This window comes from Pelophylax lessonae (assembly GCF_965119305.1).
Source record: "Pelophylax lessonae genome assembly, chromosome: 3".
Classification (NCBI taxonomy): domain Eukaryota; kingdom Metazoa; phylum Chordata; class Amphibia; order Anura; family Ranidae; genus Pelophylax; species Pelophylax lessonae.
Window position 1 is genome coordinate 265,341,575 of NC_138770.1, and position 22,131 is coordinate 265,363,705.

The 22,131-nt window shown below is 41.0% G+C and overlaps 1 protein-coding gene across 1 annotated transcript in view; it reads right to left on the reverse strand.

The window, feature by feature from the left end:
• Positions 1-232: 232 nt before the first annotated feature.
• SLC7A14 (solute carrier family 7 member 14) overlaps positions 233-22,131 on the reverse strand; it is a 107,823-nt gene continuing 85,924 nt past the window's right edge. Inside the window, exons 5-8 of the mRNA XM_082251952.1 lie at positions 14,359-14,505; positions 13,468-13,676; positions 12,503-13,380; positions 233-789 (exon numbers count right to left, since the gene is read on the reverse strand). Coding sequence (XP_082108078.1) covers positions 470-789; positions 12,503-13,380; positions 13,468-13,676; positions 14,359-14,505 — 1,554 coding nt within the window. The 3' untranslated portion in view covers positions 233-469. The remainder of the gene's footprint in view (positions 790-12,502; positions 13,381-13,467; positions 13,677-14,358; positions 14,506-22,131) is intronic.

A 22,131-nucleotide genomic window follows, 5' to 3' on the forward strand; every position in this document is an offset into this window, starting at 1 on the left:
AATTGTTTTTGCCCTATAGATGATTGGATGTTTAAAGTAAACAAACCTCACCGTCACTCATCCTTACATTTTCTTTTTATGCTGCTCTGCTTGGTCTACATGGATTACTCAGAAGCATTTTCTTATAAAGATACCTGTATATAAGTAATAAAATGTCAGTGCAATATTGCCATTATATCATTTGCCCAAATTTAACAGCCAGATCCAAACAGCATACATAAGAACAAAAAAAAAAAAAAAACATTTTAATTTATATTTCAGTTCACTGTAACAACTTTAAAATAATAATAAGTTAATATAAGATAATTTATGCCAGATAATTTAAGCCAAACAGGTATGAAAATCAGCAAACTGTTAAACACTTGTTTACAACTTAGCAGTACACTGTGTGAGATAGAGAAAGCCCTATGTAGGGCCCAAGAAATCCTTGTACTGTAGGCCACAGTTGTGGATGATAAATGCAATGTGTTTATTCCTCAGGGTAGTCCAACTCCTCATTGGCAATCAGTGCATCAAAGTCCTGCTTATGTTTTCCTTTAGTTTTAGATCTGGTGTTTGTCCGATTGGTGTCCTGTGCTTCCGCTGCCTGCTGATAATAGTAGCCTTTTGTTTCTGCATTTCCCCAATCTTGGGATTTGTCTTCTTCTGGAGCATAAGATTCGCCATCATCGACTGAAAAGGTGTCATCAACATCATATCGCTGGTATGTGCTCTGATGGAGTACTTCTTCCCTTGCACTGATTTCCAGGGTGCTGTTCCACATTCCATAGCCAAAATATATCAGCAAACCTACAGAAGCACAAACAAAATAGGTCTATATATTATTGCAGCAAGTAGATAAAGCCAGCAATTTTCAATCGTATGAAGGTGAGGTGAGAGAATTTTTTCACTTGGGAAAACTGGCGACAACTGTATGATGGGAATTCCTCTCACTTTTGGGAAATTTCCTTTTACTTTCTGTTACTTCTCCAAGATAGGAAGTAAAGGGAAATTTCCCCAGTAGGACACAGGCAGCAAAAAATATAACCCTAGGAGTTTTAACTCTTCCCTACTCTATGCAAAATGAAAAAAGAAAGGTTTTAGCTATACACACATACACCATCACAAATGTTCTCCAACTACATATTTAATGGTACCCTACCAGACAAGTGAGAGGAATTCCAACACTTTGGTTAATTCTACCTATTTATTTATTTTTTAGTAAAACCTTTTGTAGAGTACACAGGGAGACAATCTGCCACACAGAACAGGGGGAAAAAAAGAGAAAATAACATACAGCTGATGGCACTGGGATTTGACACTAGTGGGCACAGAATATGGTACAGCATACAGTAAAATGTAGTATTTCTGAGAAAGGATCAAGCAACTCCAATTTTAGGCAAGGGAGGGACACATCAGATCTGTCCAAAGAGACCAAATATAATCAAATGTATGCATTGCATTTTGTGAGAATTAGTTATTTTTTTTAAATAAAAAACATCTATTTAATTCTCTTACCCATTCCTCCACAGAGGGGACCGATACCGATATACATTTTGGTGCTAGCATCCTGCGAGCAACAAAAAGTCATCCATAAGTGAAGTATCATAGTAGCCTAGATTACAGGTGAGTGGTTCCACCAGTAGATAAACCCTTAAAAGGTCTTTTGATTACCCCCAGTATATCCATAGTTTGCACCACCACCAGAGAAAATGGTTAAGATTCCCTTGAGAGTTACTACATCTCCTGCAGTGAGGATTGTCTCATATGTAGGAATTCAGGGAAAATGTGGAGAATGATGATTATTTTATGCATGGGCAAAAGTGATACCAGCTCTGCTTACTAACAGATATTGCCTAAAATGGGCCCCAGGTCTGTTTTCTGCCTCCTGCTACTAAGCAATAGAGATTTAAGAATTTTATCTAATAGTTGGGCGTACTTCTCAGAAATTAGACCTTTAGTAGTGACCACTCAAATCACTGGGTCTTCTACAGTTCTTTTAATTATGTATTATTGTTCCCAGACAGGCATTGACCTTAGGAACTGCAATCAAAGAAAAGGAACTCACTGCTCAAGGTGGTATAAAAGCCTGATGACACACCGGTGCATGCCCTGGCTCGCCTCCGTGGATAATCAATGAAGAAAAAGAATTGGCTGCACTCCAGATGAGGTCAAAATCCATACAATGTGTGCTTAATCATTAGTAATGATTAAGCCCACATTGTAGTGTGTGAGACGCGTCTACCTTGTCACTTTTGTCACGTTGGGATGTCCAGTCAATAAATCTGGATTTTGACCTCATCTGGAGTGCAGCCAATTCTTTTTCTTCATTGACCTTAGGAACTCACTACCAATTTTCTAATGTGAAAACCAATGACAATGAAAAGAAATCAGACCTTTGTTTTCATCTTCTAATATTAATTAGAAATTACAGTTCAAACCGACTGCCACTTTGTTTTACATTTAGACAGGTATTTAATGTGCCCAAGAGCGCAAAGATATGTCTTTCCCAGCATGTTCCATTCCATTTCTTTTTATTTTATAGTCAGATTATTATAAAAAGAGTAAAGAAAAGACTATTAGTCTTTCTCATGCAAAGGAATAACTTAAATACAATTTGTTTGGGTCCAGACAGCAACTATTACATTCAGGCCTGCATGCACTGTTATGTCAGAGGACTTCTCTGGCATGTGACATACATCAGATGCAAGGGCAATGCCTATCTGTCAGTCCTCTGTCCCGAAAGATGGCCAGGAATAGTCATTCGTGGCCACTTTCGCAATGCCTCCCACATATATATATATTTAGTGCAAAATTATATAACAAAGAATTTTGTTGAACCAATGGCCAGCCTGCCACACCTTCCCTGAAATTTCTGCAGTCTGGGTTTGGATGGCCGTGTCAACACCAAATACTGACATTCAGAGAGAATTTTGTGATGGTTAGACGTCACACCACTGGTTTTGCTTGCACTTAGCTTGATATGCATGGAAGAAGGTGTCATAGGTTGAATAACGTAAAAAAAGCTCTCACATACATGACTTTGTTAAAGAGGTTGTAAACCCATACAATTTTTTATTTTTTTTGCAACCTGAAAGAGAAACACATAATGAGCTAGTATGCACCGCATACTAGCTCATTATGAAATACTTACCTTAGAACGAGCCCCCGCCGTGCCGCCCGCTTACCTGTCCAGTCGCCTGTCTTCCGGGATCGCGGCATCTGGCCATCTAAATGGCCGGAGCCGCGGTGACGTCACTCCCGCACACGCGCGCGGGAGCCGACAGTCACGGCACGGGGCTCTGAAGGAACGGCACCAGCAGCCGTTCCTTCAGAGTGCATGCGCCAGTGACGTCACTGGCTGCATGTAAGGTAAATATCTCCTAAACGGTACATGTTTAGGAGATATTTACAGTACCTATAGGTAAGCCTTATCATAGGCTTACCTATATGTACAAGTTACATAGGAGGGTTTACTTCCTCTTTAAAAGACAGATTAGTATTGTTTTCATAGAGTATAGAAAATATAGTCTGGCAAATGCTTAGGTTAAAATAAAAATTGGTAATTGATAAAAGTTGCAACTTAAAGAATTGGTACCCCACTATAGGCCACTAGTGTAGCTGGACACAGGCTTCAGTATTGGGTAATGCTACTTGGAGGCCCAAAGAGCTCCGATATGATTTTCCTATTGGTCTTTTAGGGCCATATCTCTTTTCAGAACGTTCAGGAGAATTCATCCAGTAATATGTACCCACAAAAATCCTACTGGCCCTCAACCTGTTAAATGTTGTCACATAGAAGGAAACTCCTTTGGTGTCTGGTTACTGCATACATGTTAAATGAATGAGCCTCGGGAAGATGTCCAGACAATGAACTGTGAAAGTACAACAGCAAATTAACCCGAAGAACCCAACCACTTCTCATTTCGCTTCTCACGTTTTCATTTTACAAAACTGTGTTTTTGTACTAGAGGTACATATGCTTGCTTGCTTGCTAATGATAAACAGCCATCATGATATTTGGCTACATCAGGATTATATTGTTCATTGTGATACTAAATTATTTTATCACTAACAGCTTCAGAAATGAAATATGCATGATGAGGGGTATAGAAATCTCTTGATGTGCAGAGAAGCCTGTGGTCTCGCAGTGCCAGATGGTATGTGAGCAAAGTTAGCTCATAGAAATTTAATGAAGCCTGTTCCAGTCATGGTGAGCTCTGGCATGTGTAAGCCAAATTAAAATTCCAACTATCTGCTCTGGTGAACCCTGTTTTATGAGTCCTTGGCTACATAAGCAGGTGATTTGATAATTATTTTACAGTAACTGAAAATGTATGTATTATTTGCTTGTTACGTGTGTGTCTCTTTCATGCAACATTTTATATGCATGCTTTATTATTCACAGCTGCAAGCCAAAGTCTTAAGGAGATAAAATGCTTACAGCAGAGAGCTGCATATTTAATTGCTATCCACACCTGTGAGCCTGAAATTAATACAACCAGAAGAGATGTAATAGAGACATCTGTGCCCTTTACAAGGTGTCCTCTGCTCCACGGGGTACAAAGAGCAACCAAATTTAAACTATAAAGCCTTTGATCTTAGTGTGACATGCATTAGTATAGCCATCTTCTGCTAATGTGTTGCCCTAGTAGAAATACGGTATGTAAACAGGACTGGAGTCACATATAGATCTACCGTAGAATGATGTATCCACACCAGCTATTACATATAAGGATTTTTCAAGATTTTGACAACCATGTAAAAGCAAAGGGCTCTGGACTGTGAATTCATACTAATCACAGAACTTCTAATATCTTCTTTAGGTTACATGATGGAATTACAGTATTATATGATTGCTCTTATCCTACAATTCTCTGATATCAGGGTCCATTATTAACTGCCAGTCTGTGGCATTTACAGGATTTAAGAGACTCCAAGAATTAAGCAGGTCACGTAATCTCTAAACAACTACTAAATGTCACAAGTGATGTAACTACTCAGCTACCACCTAAAGCGGCTCTTCAGTCATTTTTTTTTCTTTCTATCTATTAAATCTTCTGCCCTTGTTGTTTTAACTTTGGATAGTAAAACATTTTTTTTTCTGCCAGTAAATACCTTATACAGCCAACTTCCTCTTTCTTGTCTGGTAATAAGCCTAGGCTAATGACATCATGTACAGCTCTCCCTCCCGTGAGAGTTTGCCAGCAAGGGAGGGAGGGATTAGTCATAGGAGAGCCTATGAGAGCTGCAGAGCTGGAGGGGGCTGGATGAGGGTGGAGATAACAGGAGACTGCAGAGATCCATGAATATTCATCAAGAGAGGAGAAATGTGCAGGCAAGCAGCGGTTTGAGTGTGTCTGTCTGTCTGTTTGTGTGTGTGCGCGCGTGTGTAGCTCTGTGTGTAAATCCAGGAAGTGAACAGGCAGCAGCTTCAGCTGCCCACAGATTAAATGGCTGCAGCCAGACTTAGTGGAGGGAGATTTTTGCACCATATTTGGCAAGTACAGAATCACAGTATATATAAAATAATATGCAAAGTGGTTGGAGGGAAGCATCAGAATGGCAAATATGTTTTATTATAAACCATGTGAGCAGACTGCAGCTCCTCTTTAACCACTTCTGGACCAGAAGATTTTCCCCCCTAACGATCAGACCATTTTTTGTGATTCGACATTGGACAATTGCGCAATCGTGCGATGCTGTACCCAAACAAAATTGATATCCTTTTTTCCCCACAAATAGAGCTTTTTTTTTGGTGATATTTGATCACATGTGAGATTTTTATTTTTTGCGCTATAAACAAAAAAAGCGACAATTTTGGAAAAAAAAAAAAAACAATACTTTACACATTACGCTATATAACATTCCCCAAAAATTTTATTTTATTTTTCAATCATTTTAGGCCAATTTGTATTCTGCTACATATTTTTGGTAAAACAAAATCCCAATAAGCGTATTTTGATTGGTTTGTGCAAAAGTAATCGCATCTACAAACTAGGGGAAAGATTTATGTCATTTTTATTTATTTATTTATTTATTTACTAGTAATGGTGGCGATCAGCGATTTTTAGCTGCACTGCGACATTGCGGCGGACAGATCAGACCCCTAACTGACATTTTTGACACTTTTGGGGGGACCAGTGACATTACTACAGTAATCAGTGCTAAAAATATGCACTGTTACTGTAATAATGACACTGGAAGGGAAGGGATTAACTGAGGGGGATCAAAGGGTTAAGTGTGAGCCTAGGGGGTGTTTTCTAACTGTGGGGGGGGGTGGGCTTGTGAAAAACACAGAGACCTGTGTTTCTAAATAGGAGGAACACAGGAGCTCTGTATTGATTCCAGAGAGAACAACAGTCTGCTGTGTTTACAACAGCAGACCACCATTCTCTCTTCACGGGGGGCGATCGCGGGTGCCCGGCGGCAATTGCGGCAGCCGGCCCCGTGGATCGGCTTCCCCGCTGGCGTGTGGGCGCACGTGCACGCCCCCAGGATCACTCCCGCAGACCGCCGCATAGGTATGGTATAACTGCGGCAGGTGGTCGGCAAGAGGTTAATGTGACCCACAGAAAGTGAACAACATCTGTCCTTAAGCACTCCAAATCCTTTCTGCATGCTGATTCTACTATTTGGTTGTCACAGGGTAATTACTGAGAAAGATAAATTGAGGGTATGTAGCTTGAGAATTATAATCAACTTGAGGAATGTTTTGCTAAATAAAAGTAGCAATTTATTGTACACATAAGATGAAATCAATTTGAACATTTAAGTGGTTGTAAAACTTTTTTTTTTGATAGAGTGGGGAGGGGTTAGAATACTTTTCAATTTTTATTGCTGTCTGTGTCCTGTTAGGGAGATTCTCCCTCTCTATTTGTCATCTTTACCATTTTTTAACGTGAAAGTAAATGAAAATGCCAACAGATTTCTTCATAAACAACGCAGGGGGTCAAATCTTCTGCTATGGCTATTGTATTCTGAAAACTTAACTATTTTAAGACCAGGCTTTTTTCTGACATCTGTTGTTTATGAGCAAAAATCAGTATTTATTGCTAGAGAATAAAATGGCAGCCGTTGCAATATTTTATGTCACATGTATTTGCGCACCAGTCTTTCCAATGCAATTTTTGGGAAAAAATACACTTGAGAAAAAAAAAACTGTAAAATTAGCCCAATTTTTTTGTATAATGTGAAAGATGATGTTACGCCGAGTAAATAGAAACCTAACATGTCATACTTTAAAATTGTGCACACTAAAAATCTCCATAGGCGACGCTTTTAAAATTTCTACAGGTTACCTGTTTAGAGTTACAGAGGAGGTCCTGTGCTAAAATTCTTACTCTCGCTCTAACGATCACATGTGTGGTCGATCACTGCTTACATATGTGGGTGTGGCTTATGTATGTTTCCGCTTCTGCACACGAGCACAGAGAGACGAGGCGGTTAAAATATTTCCTTATTTATTTTACTTTTTATTTTTTAATTTGTCACCGTCCCTTTATTTTTATTTATTTTGATCACTTTTATACCTATTACAAGAAATGTAAACATCCTTTGTAATATAAATAAACAAGACAGGTATTCTTTATTGAGAGATCTGGGGTCAAAAATACCCCAGATCTCTCATTTACCCTTAAAAGCAAAAGAAAAATCTAATATTTTGATACTTTGACTTAAAAAAAAAAAATCATGTCTTTGTAATAATGCAAAGAACCGAAAGTGACGTTGGAGGTAGCTCTGGGCCTCCAAGGGCATAGAGCCAAGTGGGGGCTATCTTGCCCTCACATGGCTTCTTGCCTAGCCATCGGCCACATTGGATTGGTTACGGCTCTGTTAAGCTCGGAAAAGACCAGGAAGCAGTGAGAGGGGGCACTTCGGTGTTTATAAAAGTGATTCCCTGGCGAATCTGCTCCCGGGATGACATTTATCTGAAAGCTGACCCCCTAAGTAAAAAAAAGCTAGCTGCTGCCATAACCCCGGTTTATAACTTCAAAGAAAGGATATACACTCCCAGGTCGGCAAATGGATAATGATGTCTACATCTGATTGGACTCTGCCCACTTCCTTCTATTTTTCTATTAAAAGGTGTCGAGTGGGATGATCTTGGGTGGAACGATGCCCACAGAGCCACTCACAGAGTGCATTTTGGCTGGTTTATCAGGAAGCGACACAATTTGCTCTGTGTATGGCCAGATTTAGATTGTTGATCACTTTGGTAGTCAGGAGGCAAGTGCCCTCTTGCACTTGTGCTGAGAAGCAGGTTACCCTTACAGGGAAGATGTGCCCTCTTGCATTGGTGGTCAGTGTTGAGGTACATGTGTCCTCTTGCACCGGTGATCAGTGTTGAAGTACCCCCTTATATTGGTAGACAGTGGAAAATGGGGAGTGGAGAAGTGCCCCCCTAAAGTGATGGGTATTGGAAAGAATGCCCTAATGCATTGGTAAACAGTGGGAAGAATGCCTTATTACATTGGCAGCCAGAGGAAAGTTTGACCTTTACATTGGTGGGCACTGGAAAAGGTGCAGCTTGCACTTAATTTCAGAGGAAGAACTGTCCTTTTTTTATTACTGGCCAATTGAGAAGTGCCCACTTATGTTGATAATTATTGGTAAGATTGTCCCTCATGTTTGTGGTCAGTGAGAAGAATGCACAATTGCATTGGGGGTTAGTGGGGAGAATCACCCATTACATTGGTGGTCAGCTGAAAGATTGCCCCCTTACATTTATGGTCAGTGGGAAGAATGCCCATTTATGTTGGTGGTTAGTAGAAAGATTGCCTATTACATTGGTGGTCAGCGGGAAGACCGGCCCCTCCACTGGTGATCAGAACGAAGAGTCCTCCTTACTGGTGGCTAGTGGTGAAGTGCTCCCTTACACTGGTTATCAGTGGGTAAATGCCCCCTTGCATTTTAGGGCAGTGAAAACGTTTCAGCTTTAATTGGTAGGCAGAGGTGGAAGGGCAGCTTACATTAGTGGTCTGTGGAGAAGTGCCTACTTTTATTGGTGGTCATTGGAAAGAATGCACCTTACACTAGTGGCTAGTAGAGAAGTGCCCATTTAAATTTTTGCTCATTCAAAAGAATACCACTTACGCTACTGGCCAGTGAGAAGAATTGTCCTTACATTGGCAATCATTTGGGGAGAATGGTCCATTACATTGGTGATCAGAAGGAAGAAAGCTGCTTACATTGGTAGTCAGTAAAGTTGTGCCCTCTTATACAGATGAGAAGTAAGGAAATGCCCACTTAAAGCGGTAGTAAACCGCAGGTGATAGAAAAAAAAAATCCCTGCAAGGCAATGTCATAATGTGCTAGTATGCATTGCATTCTAGCACATTATGATAGACTTACCTGAGAACGAAGCCCTCCAGCACCGCAATGTCACTGCACATGCTTCGTTTTTCTAGCACCGGTTCTGAAGGTCCGGCACCATAAGCCAAAACTTCAGAGCGCATGCGCCGGTGATGTCAAGGACTGCATGCACTCTGCACTCCTAAACTGTGCCGGTTTAGGAGATATTCACAGTGCCTACAGGTAAGCCTTATTACAGTATAGTTTACTACCACTTTAATAGAGATGGGCTGAACACCCCAATGTTCGGGTTGCAGTAGAACTCTCAAACAGGGGAAATGTTCTGCCCCAAACAGCGAACTCTATTAAAGTCTATGGGAGCTGAACATGACAAACCAAAAGTGTCAATTTTGAAGGCTTATATGGAAGTAATTGGCCATAAAAGGGGTATGGGGGTCCGGGTACTGCACTAGGGGACATGTATTAATGCAAAAAAAAAAAATTGAAATTATAGTTTTTTCAGGAGGAGTGATTTTAATGATGGTTAACCACTTGATGACCAGTTTTACTGCAGCAGGTCGGCTCTGTCCCTCAAAATGACGTACCTGTACGTTACTTCACGGGAACTCTAGCGGGGGCACACAAGCGTGCCCATTTGCCACAGGGGAAGCTGATCAGTGGGGTCGCTGGGCACTCACGATCGCTCCCTGTGAAGACAGAATGGCAGTCTGCTGTTGTAGACATGGCAGGCCACTGTTCTGTCAGTTATGAACACAGGGATCCTGTGTTCCTCCTATTTAGCAACACAGGTCTCTGTGTTCATGCAGCAAGCCAAACCCCCCCCCCACATAGTTAGAAAGCACCCCCTAGAGACACATTTAACCCTTTGATCACCCCTGCCAGTGTCATTAGTACAGTAATCGTGCATATTTCTAGCACTAATCACTGTAGTAATGTCACTGCCCCCCCCCCCCCCCCCCACAAAAGTGTCAAAAATGTCAGTGAAGTGTCCGATCTGTCCACCACAATGTTGCAGTCCCGCTAAAAATCGCTAAATGCAGCCATTACTAGTAAAAAAAAAAAAAATGACATAAATATTTCCCCTAGTTTGTAGAAGCAATAACTTTTGCCCTAACCAATCAATATACACTTATTGGGATTTTTTTTTTTTACCCATAATATGTAGCAGAATTAAAATTGGCCTAAAATTATGAAAACATTTAATTTTTTATTTTTTTTTTATTGGGAATGTTATATAGCAGAAGGAAAAAAATATTGTTTTTTTCAAAATTGCTGCATTTTTTTGTTTATAGCACAACAAAAATTAAAATCACAGGGGTGGCCAAATACCATAAAAAGAACTTTGTAACCTTTTGCCACATTTCAGGCTTCAAACATAAAGATATAAAACTGTAATTTTTTGTGAAGAATCAAAAACAAGTGGGACACAGTCATGAAGTGGAACAAATATTTATTTAATTTATTGGATATTTCAAACCTTTTTAACAAATAAAAAACTGAAAAATCGGACGTGCAAAATTATTCAGCCCCTTTACTTTCAATGCAGCAAACTCTCCAGAAGTTCAGTGAGGATCTCTGAATGGTCCAATGTTGACCTAAATGACTAATGATGATAAATAGAATCCACCTGTGTGTAATCAAGTCTCCGTATAAATGCACCTGCACTGTGATAGTCTCAGAGGTCCATTTAAAGTGCAGAGAGCATCATGAAGAACAAGGAACACACCAGGCAGGTCCGAGATACTGTTGTGGAGAAGTTTAAAGCCGGATTTGGATACAAAAAGATTTCCCAAGCTTTAAACATCCCAAGGAGCACTGTGCAAGCGATTATATTGAAATGGAAGCAGTATCAGACCACTACAAATCTACGAAGACCTGGCCGTCCCTCTAAAATTTCAGCTCATACAAGGAGAAGACTGATCAGAGATGCAGCCAAGAGGCCCATAATCACTCTGGATGAACTGCAGAGATCTACAGCTGAGGTGGAGGACCCTGTCCATAGGACAACAATCAGTCATATACTGCACAAATTTGGCCTTTATGCAAGAGTGGCAAGAAGAAAGCCATTTCTTAAAGATATCCATAAAAAGTGTCGTTTAAAGTTTGCCACAAGCCACCTGGGAGACACACCAAACATGTGGAAGAAGGTGCTCTGGTCAGATGAAACCAAAATCAAACTTTTTGGCAACAATGCAAATGTTATGTTTGGCGTAAAAGCAACACAGCTCATCACCCTGAACACACCATCCCCACTGTCAAACATGGTGGTGGCAGCATCATGGTTTGGGCCTGCTTTTCTTCAGCAGGGACAGGGGAGATGGTTAAAATTGATGGGAATATGGATGGAGCCAGATACAGGACCATTCTGGAAGAAAACCTGATGGAGTCTGCAAAAGACCTGAGACTGGGATGGATATTTGTCTTCCAACAAGACAATGATCCAAAACATAAAGCAAAATCTACAATTGAATAGTTCACAAATAAACATATCCAGGTGTTAGAATGGCCAAGTCAAAGTCCAGACCTGAATCCAATCGAGAATCTCTGGAAAGAACTGAAAACTGCTGTTTACAAACTCTCTCCATCCAACCTCACTGAGCTCGAGCTGTTTTGCAAGGAGGAATGGGCAAGAATTTCAGTCTCTCTATGTGCAAAACTGATAGAGACATACCCCAAGCGACTTACAGCTGTAATCGCAGCAAAAGGTAGCGCTACAAAGTATTAACTTAAGGGGGCTGAATAATTTTGCACGCCCAATTTTTCAGTTTTTTATTTGTTAAAAAAGTTTGAAATATCCAATAAATTTCGTTCCACTTCATGATTGTGTCCCACTTGTTGTTGATTCTTCACAAAAAATTACAGTTTTATATCTTTATGTTTGAAGCCTGAAATGTGGCAAAAGGTCGCAAAGTTCAAGGGGGCCGAATACTTTCACAATGCACTGTAGGAACTGTGAAATGGCAAGCCAGCCATTTGGCGGTTTGTCCTCAATGCAGGTGGAGCGATTTTTATTTTTTATTTTTTGGGTCTTTGTAGTGCACATGATAGAATTTTAAGAAAATTGTAATCCTCCAACACACACACACACACACACACACACACACACAAAGTTCTCTGATAGGCAATTTACAAGGTTTTATCAGGTAAAACAGTGCAATGTATACAAATGTATACATTAGCAAAATATTGAAAGCACTGAAGAACTTACCCACAAAGCACCAGACAGCAAATCGAATCCATGTTACAGCCGATAGTTTAAGCATAAGATAAATATTGACCATCATTGCAAATGCAGGAACAAATGGCACACATGGTGCCATGTAAGGCAACTTCTTGGGATTCTCTGGTTGCTGAAGAATAACAAAAACCAGGGCAATGATTAGCAGTACCATCAAAATGACCAGGAGGACTGCCCACCATTCGTGATCATACACGTAATCTGCACCAAATATAATAAAGGAGCAAAAGATAAACAACAAAACAAACAGAAGCATGACACAGATGGTCACTGTTCGACCAGTAGCAACAGTCGGTCGATCCATTTTCCCAGGCAAGCCAAGACGGATCCTCATTGTATAATATCTTGGTCCAATAAATTTTTTCAGCTTAAAAAGATAGATATTTTCAGAACCATCAGCTTCAATTCCAGATGTCATGTCCACTGTTCCATAGTTTGGATGGTTTACATTGTAGTTGGTCTTATCAGATTTGCCAATCAGCATTTCATTGTCTCCCAGAGAAGGCAGATTCTTTGCTCCACATGTGTTAGTGGCAGGACTGGAAAACTCTTCCCCATCACTCATGGGAGAGCAGGCTTCCTTTTCACAATCAGCAAGGATACCTTCTTTCTTTTTGGTGTGTTCCTCAGACAGAAATTTGACAAAACCATCAATATCGCTTTCAGGCTGGTAACGTAATAAAAGTACACACACAGAAACAAGGGTGTATGCTAAGAGAGTTCCTATAGACATCATTTCTATTAGGTCCCGAAGACTGACCAAAAGAGAGAGAAGGGCTGCAAGGAATCCAGAGACAATACAAGCCACCACAGGAGTTTCTGTATAGGAGCTGACATGGGACAAAAACCTAAAATACAAAAGGAAAAGTTCAGAATGCATTTTTGAAAAGATGAATTATTCATAACAGGCACTAGTCTGCACATCCAGTACTTACCTGAACAATAACCCATCACCAGACATAGCATAAATGACTCTGGGCATAGGAAACAGTGATCCAAAAAGGCTGACTGTAAGCCCAGCTACAGATCCAATGGCAACAATGAACTTAGCAGTATAGAATCCATGCGCTACAAACATCTCCATCAGTGGTGATTCTGAATCAATCATATTGTAGGGAACCATTAATGTTAATATAACACTGACCTAAAACAAAAGTAAGATTACAACTTAAACACATCTCACACAACAAACATGGCAAAGTAGTAAAAATGCTAAAAGATTGTACAAATAGAAGCTTCTCAAAGGATGGATGTGTGGATTGAAAATCCATTTTTCTGCATAACAAAACATTTGCATCCTTTCCTAAGTTGGTAATGGACGTCCTACATGCTAAAGGTAAACATTAGGTCAATAAATTGTAACATATTGAACTGTATGATGGGCCTTATGAACTTCCAAACTTCTCTCAATTTAAGATGCTAGCACCATTACAGATGCCATCATTTGCACATGTTAAAGTCCTGTTCAGTGTATGCCTAAAAACAAAGATAATTAGGGAAAACTGGTAATTTATTTATTTAAAGTTTTACTTATTTGGACAATGAATTTTGCATAAAGGTGGCAAATCTTCATACATTTATTGTATATAAATATACATTTTTTTTTCATCATAAGGACTTTTTTTCTTATTAGAATTTTTTTATCAATAACTATAGAACATTTATATAAGAAATATTATTAAGTTGAACAATGAACATTAAAAAAAATGTTTTAATAGCTCTATTTGTTACTCATTCTTCCTAAAAATGTTATTCCACGTATATACTTCAAAACATTATAAAGGTGTCATACTATAGAATAAAAAAAAAAAAAGAGTTATACTTACAGAAACATAGGCTGTCAGACAGGTAATCAGTGAAGCTGTGATAGCATATGGAATAGAGGTGTTGGGACTCTTTGCTTCCTCTCCAGTGGTAGCAATGATGTCAAAACCGATGAAGGCATAGAAACATGTGGCTGCACCCTTCAGAACCTGCAAGTCAACAAAGTACCAATTTTGAAATTATATCATACCCATTATTTCCTGAAGCAGACCCAACATCCTATTACTGCTCAATAGAATAGCTAATGCATGTGAAATCTTTCATTCATATGTAAGCAAATATCATTTACCTTTGATAAAATTATTTTTAGGGATCATAAACTAAGAAAAATAATAAAAATGTATTGTTATAGTGCATAATGTCTAGAAAAGCACTTGGAGATATTCAAAATAAAAGAATAAAAAAACATGAAAGAAAGTGTAATGAGTCCCATTTTCCTCCAACCAGCTCCCTAAACTTCTACAATATACTTGACAAGATTTATTATGTCACCTGCTTTTTGAACCTTTATTCTTTACATCTCTACACTTTAAAAGTTAAGTTCGCCTTTAGGAGCATGTTACACCCATAGTTAGGGTGTAACATGTAACATGCTCCAATGACCCAACTCCCGCCGCCAGCGTTACCCGCTTTGTGACAGTGAGCAGGGAAAATTCTTCCTGCATCCGCTGTCACAATTTAAAAACTGTTTCCTGTGAATAAATTAGACTACAATTCTGGTGAGCGCCCTCGTAGTTTATTGATTCTTTCTGCCATTCAGGACCAGCCTGCCTGTATCGGAGGTATAGGTAGACAGCTTACTGACTGTCTAGAGGATCCCCACATTGCACCTTGATTGTGGGAGCAATGCTTTAAAGGCTGCCATGTAAAAAAATAAAAAATGCACTTTTTTTTTTTACATGCAAAAAAGATGTGCATTTATTTATTTTTTTACTTAAATACTGTTACCAGGGGATTACAAGCCCCTTGGTCACAATATTTACTTAAATTGCGACAGAATCTTTATGGAGAAAAAGAAGAACAATAAGAACAATAAAAAGCATCCTACCCTTAAATTCTACCATCGAATGATACACACATACACCTATGTAAAACATTCCTACAACATCCTATACACTTATGTAAAACATTCCTACAAAATCCTACATGGTATACACCTATGTAAAACATTCCTACAACATCCTACATGATATACACAAATGTAAAACATTTCAAGAACCATATAGCATTTATATACGAAGAAAGACAATATATAATATAAAATCAATGATAATAATTATAATCATAGAAGAAGAGCTTTCGGTTAAGGCCCCATTCACGCGATTGGACCAATCGGGTCCAACTGTATGTTTTTCAGGTGAACACGATCGGGCCACCCATTGACCTCTATGAGGAGGTGGATGTCAGTGGAGATGTGTCCGCTGACACCCGCCTGGCATCCGATCCAGCAAGATCTGCTGAAAACAAACGTATGGCGATACGTTCGCTATCTGTCCAGGGGGTCAGATTGGATGGGATCAGATGAAAATGGACAGGCTGTCCATTTTCATCTGATCTCCCCATATAGGAGAGCGGGACTCTGACAGGTTTGTCTCTGCACAGTGACTGGAGATGAACCTGTCACCTGTCTGCTCAGCGGGGATCAACTGAGCTTTTGTGAAGACTGAGGAGGAGAAGAATTATTTTAGAACCTCTGCCTTCTCTCTGTCTTTTATAGCCAGATTCCTTTCATCATCCTTTATGGGGCCAATATTTTCTGGCCTCACTTTCTTACTATTGATATACTTAAAGATAAATCATTTCTTGGGGTTTTTCTTACTCTCTTCCACTATGTGCCTTTTGTGTTCCATCTTAGCTGCCTGTCTTACATTTCTTATTGCATTCTTTGTAGTGCTGGAATGCTGCCAATGACCCCTCTGCTTTGTATCTTTTGTATTTCTTGAATGCGTTTTCTTTTGTTTTTATATGCATTTTTACGTTTGAGTTTAGCCACTCAGGATTTATTTGAGCTCTTTTAAACATATTCCCTGTCGGAATGCACTGGCCAAACACTTTATTAAGTATGTTTCAAAAAGCATTCCAATTTTTCCCCAGTGTTCTTTGTTCCCAGGTTTCTATCCAGTTTATTATCGTCTAGCATAGAGCGCAGTTTTGGGAAATTGGTTCTTTTGAAGTTTAGTGTCTGTGTATTACCCTTCTCATGTTTCCCATTTCTGTGATTTATACTGAAACTAATTGACCTATGGTCATTGTTTCCTAAGTTGCCCCTCATTTCTACATCCTCAATCAGGTCTGTATTATTCATAATTAGTAGGTCTAGTAACACATTGTTTCTCGTTGGTGCGTTTACCATCTGACCCATGAAGTTGTCCTGCAAAACATTTAGGAAATGGGGAGCCTTAGACGAATATGCGGTTCCTTCTGCCCAGTCTATATCTGGATAATTGAAATCCCTCATTATATTGAAATTTCTCATCCTTGCTGCCATTCCAAGCTGTGATAGGAGGTCCGCCTCCCTCTCCTTCCTCTGGTTGGGGGACATAAAGCATACGCTCAATATTACTTTCCCCTTAGTATCTTCCCTTTGAAGCTCTACCAATAGGGATTCCACCTCCTCCCTAGCTCCATTAGTGATATCGTCCCTCATATTCACTAGCACATCGTTCTTGATATAAAGGCATACCCCTCCCCCTTTTTTACCCTCCCTATCTCTGCGATAGTTCTCCCATCTTGTTAGCCAGACTTCTAGCATTAGTATACAAACCTCTTAATTTTGTTTGGTCGCATATTATACCCTTGTTAGATATTATGAGGCTGCATTTTGGATTTGTCAACATACCTACCATGGGTTTTGGATCTCTGGTCCCCCTACCACTAATGCCCCCAATATTGCTTCCTGAACTATGTTCCCGGCTGGCTAGCTCTTCATCTGGACCCTTCCCCCCATCACCTAGTTTAAAAGCCCCTCTAACTTTTAGGCCATCTTCTCTCCCAGTACGGCTGTACCCTCCCCATTTAGGTGCAGTGTGTCACTTCTAAAGAGCCGGTAACCGACTGAAAAGTCGCCCAATTCTCCAGGAACCCGAACACCTTCTTTCTACACCAGTTCTTCAGCCACTTGTTACCTTCCCTAATCTCCCGCTGCCTCTCTGGCGTGGCTCGAGGTACAGGTAGTATTTCTGAGAATACTACCTTGCATTTCCTACTCCTCAATTTAGCTCCTAAGTCCCTGAAATCATTTTTAAGGACTCTCCACCTTCCTCTAACTTTGTCATTGTTACCCACGTGTACCATCCATGACAACTGGGTCCTCTCCAGCCCCACCAAATAAACTGTCCACCAGATCTGTGATGTGCCGAACCCGTGCACCTGGTAAACAGCATACTGTTCGGCACTAACGGACTTTGTGACAGAATGCCCTCTCTGTTCTTCTAATAATGGAGTCCCCTACCACTAGAATCTGTTTTTCCTTTCCCTTAGCCTCGCTCCCGCCCTCATGGGAGGAGTTCTTCCCCTGGCAGCTTGGGGCGTCGCTCTGCACCAGCAATGCTGGTCCCTGAATGGTTTCTCCAACATCACGCAGCAGGGCATATTTATTGGGATGTTTCAGCCCAGGACCGGCCTCCTTGACTCTTTCTCCTCTACCCTTCCTAACAGTCACCCAACTACTCTGCTCTGCTCTGGTGCCTGCACCCTTGTATCTCCACCCACCTCTGTGATGGCCCCTGCCGGGTACATTCCCATCTCTCCTCTAGTATGGAGATTCTTTTCAGTGTTACCAGTTGCTTCCCTAGATTCAGGACCTGAGCTTCCAGGGAAGCAACGTGCTTAAATTTTGCGCAGCTGTATTCGCATGATCGAGAAACGCATACATGCCACAAGATGTGCACCGAGTTGCATCTCCACACCGCCGGGCATCGTACCCACTAATCTAATGGGGATTAATTGTTAACTAGCTACCTGACTCTAATTTCTCAGCACACAGTTACTTCTCAGTCAAACACAGTTTTCAACACTCAACACTACTCAGTTACACCACAGTACTCAACAATACACAGGTCTGTCTCAATGACAGTAGGTAAGATGGGTTGCATACGTAATGTGAGTAATTTGGTAAGCATTTTAAAGTAAGTGTTAAGTAGGGCGATTGGCCTATAGGAGGCACAGGAGGTAGGGTCTTTGGGTGGTTTGTAAATCAAGACATGAGCATGACTCCTGGAAGCTGGAAGGGCTCTGTCCATCAAGCACTGAGAGTAAAGTGAGGCCAGAATGGGAGCAAGGAGGTCCCCATGGGCCTAATAGAATTCAATTGGGAGGTTGTCTGGACCTGGGGATTTCCCTGCAGGAAAAGATCTGACCGGCATAAGGATCTCATTGGGTGTAATTGGCCTCACCAAAGCCTCGTGATCTTCATCCGATAGCCAACCAAGAGCCAAAGGATCCAGCCAAGCAGCTAGGTCTGTGGGACGAAAGTTGAAAGGCAGAATGTAAGAATAAAGAGAGCTATAAAATTGACGAAAGGCACCTAAAATAGCAGGTAGGGAAAAAGCTCATTCAGCCAAGGAGATTTTAATTTCTGGTATCAGAGTCCGGGGCTGTTCGTGTTGTGCTAACATCGCCAGTGGTCGGATTTGCAAAGGACATTTTGTATGTGGATGAGAAGCAAGAGTAGGATCTAGTGGTAGGGTGCTTCCATCTCCAAACCTCTGCAACTCCCATTGCCTGAGCCACGCAATTAAATCAGTGTAGAAATATTTGGGGGGATTGGGTCAATCCAATTACCCATGAGCAACAATTTAACGGGGCAATATGGGGTGATCCTCTCCAGAACAGCATACAGTACCGCCGGGGAAAAGAGAAGAGGAATACACACACTGGTAATGATATACCGTTGGCTTCATAAAGTAAACACCACCACAACATATTTGCCCTGGGGGTCTGTGTGAACATGTTTAATCACACAGGGAAAAGACTTGCTGATCAACACGAACACACCCTGGGCAAAGGTGGAGTAGGAGGCGTGAAAGGCTCTCTGGATCCATGGCTTCTTAAGTGCCAGTAATTTGTGCCTCTTGAAGGAGTATTATATGAGGGGAGTGGGATTTAAGATAGCGAAAGAAAACTGCTCATTTAAATTTGGAGTTCAACCTGCAAACATTCCAAGATAGAATGTTGAACGCGGTGACATCACGTGTAGTTATTACATTGGTGTAGTATCTTATATGTATGGATGGGATAGGAAAGCCCTAATGGACATCTTAAGATCAGCAAAGAACGAGGGAGCCAGTACCAGAATAAGTCATGGATGAGAAAAATGAGAATTATAACCATAACTAAAACTAAAACATACATCAAGAACATCATCCCAATAGGTACCGAAGTATCTTCCCTGCCTTTGCCTGACACCGACCACAGGAGCTTTGGAGGGTGCAGACAGGTTCTATACCCAGTAACTAGAACAGTAATAGGCAGTAGTGTAATACTATGTCCAAAAAACCTGAGGAGATCTTCTGTTGAGCATGGACATACAGTCTGCTGAGGATCGAAGCATCAAGTAGGGGGGGGGGGGCTGCTGGGCAGAACAGTGGTATCCTCGCAGTCAAAAGAAGACAGGGCAAGTTCCTTGCCAAAAATAAAACAAATGAACATAAAAGTAACACGGGAGCTCCCGATGTATAAATATAGTCAGGAGAGCATAGGACCACAGGATTGGGTGAATAAGGTCGTATGTGGGAGCATAGGGTACCATTAGGAAACAATAAGGTATAGGGAGGTGAAATGCAGGATCTCTCAGTTAAATCAGGACATGGTAAGGCTAAAAGATGCAGTACTCAGCTGGCATCCTAAAGGCAGGAAGATGATAGTAGTGAAGTGGGGTGACAAACAGGGCCTCAGTGGGTATCCAGTCATGCAGAAGCAGCCTCAGGAGATTTAAAGAATCGAGTGTGGTCGCCATCTGTGACTCTCAGCCTACTAGGGTAGAGTCGTTTAAAACAAATTCCCTTTTCTTGGAGCCTCCTTCTGTGAAGAATGTGCAGTGTTGTTGACCCTCCTGGGAGTAGTCTGGAAAAAAGGAGAGCTTGGTATTTTCATATTTTATCTCTTGCATAGCATGGGCTGCAGCCAGGATGCGATCTCTATCCCTGTAGTTCAGCAGACAGAGGAGAAAGGGGTGTGGAGGATCCCCCGGCCTAGAAGAGATTTGTGGGCTCTCTCCACCACAAAGGTGGGTGACATATCTTCTAGGCCAAAGATTGTAGTCAGAAGGCATTCTGTAAACTCTGCAGGCTTAGCACTGTCAGCCCTCTCAGGGAAGCTCAGTATGCGGATATTATTTCTCCTTAATCGATTTTCAGTATCTACTGCCCAGTCCCGTAGGGCCTGTAGGTCTCTGGAATCCAAACGGACCACATCTTCCACAGTGGAGACCCTGTCCTCTATCTCAGAGACCCGGGACCTGAATATGTCCTGATCCTGGCGGATAAAGCTGACATCCATCACTAGGAAGTCTATCCTTGATGTCAGGGCTTCTTTGCAGGCAATGATAGCCACCAGCATCTCTGCACCAAGGGGGAGAATTGGCCGCCGCTGGCACATCAGAAGTTTGCGTGCTGGCACAAATGACTGCAGCCTGGTGCCTCGTGGAGAAGATGGCTGCCGAGGGAGAGGAGCGCAGAGCACTAGGTCCCAGGTGAGAAGAGCGAGTTTTCAGAGGACCCATTCTGGCAGAGGTGAGCAGCTGGCTAGATCCCCAGGGAGTCAGGGAAGCGGGTGGTGGTCTCCAAGGAGAGAAACGAAGGCTAGAAAGGGCTGAAAGATAGTGTCAGGATCGGAGCTCCAGTGATGCACGTCCCCTCCGCTTCACATGCCGGCCCCGCCTGGCTTACTGCCACTTTAATAAATACTTCTATTGGTCCATGTGTATAAACTGTATATTTATTTTCCAAATACATGCTACACATCATAGATTTTTAAACATATTATTAAACCTATATATGCTGTGTTCAAAAAACGAATTCCATCTTGCAGTGTACCAAACATTTTCATATGTACGCAGGTAACTAATATACACACAAGTATATAAACTAAAACAATTTAGGCACGCAAGCAATAACTGAACAAAGAAAATTTTTAACAATCAATGTGTATTATATGTGAGTCCATTAAGTGCATCCTTATAATAATCCATATGGATGGTGACATACTCCAGTTGTGATACCACTCCTCTTCCAAAATCATGAAAATAAATGACCTTTTCCAAAGATACACCATGCGAATCTGCACCCTCTTGTATTTGGAGTACCCAGTGCTCCAGAGCTGCACTGAAGAGCTGCACTGCACCATAATCAGCTGTGGGCCACAGGAAGACTGCATGTTGGGCACCAGGGCTCTTTGCAATTCACAACTATGAAGTTCACAATTTAGTTAAAAAGTGAACAATAATTGGCTCAGAAGAATTCCTGTTTTTTATTTTAATTCTGGCACACATGATTGAGTAATTAAAGAGAGCACAGCTTCTTCTTATACTCTATTATTCACTCAAACGGAACATTTATGGGGTAGTAGGCAGGATTTTCTTAAGTTTACTTATAACTATTAAAAAAGACACCTTCAGACTTAAATTTGGAATGAAAGAGGCCGCGGCCGTTTATTATTTTACACATTAAAGATCGATAAATCTTTTAAACTTTAAATAACAGCAGTATAGAACAAACCCGGTCCCAACGACCCAGGTTGTCATAACTCAACTAAATAAATTGACACATCCAACTTAA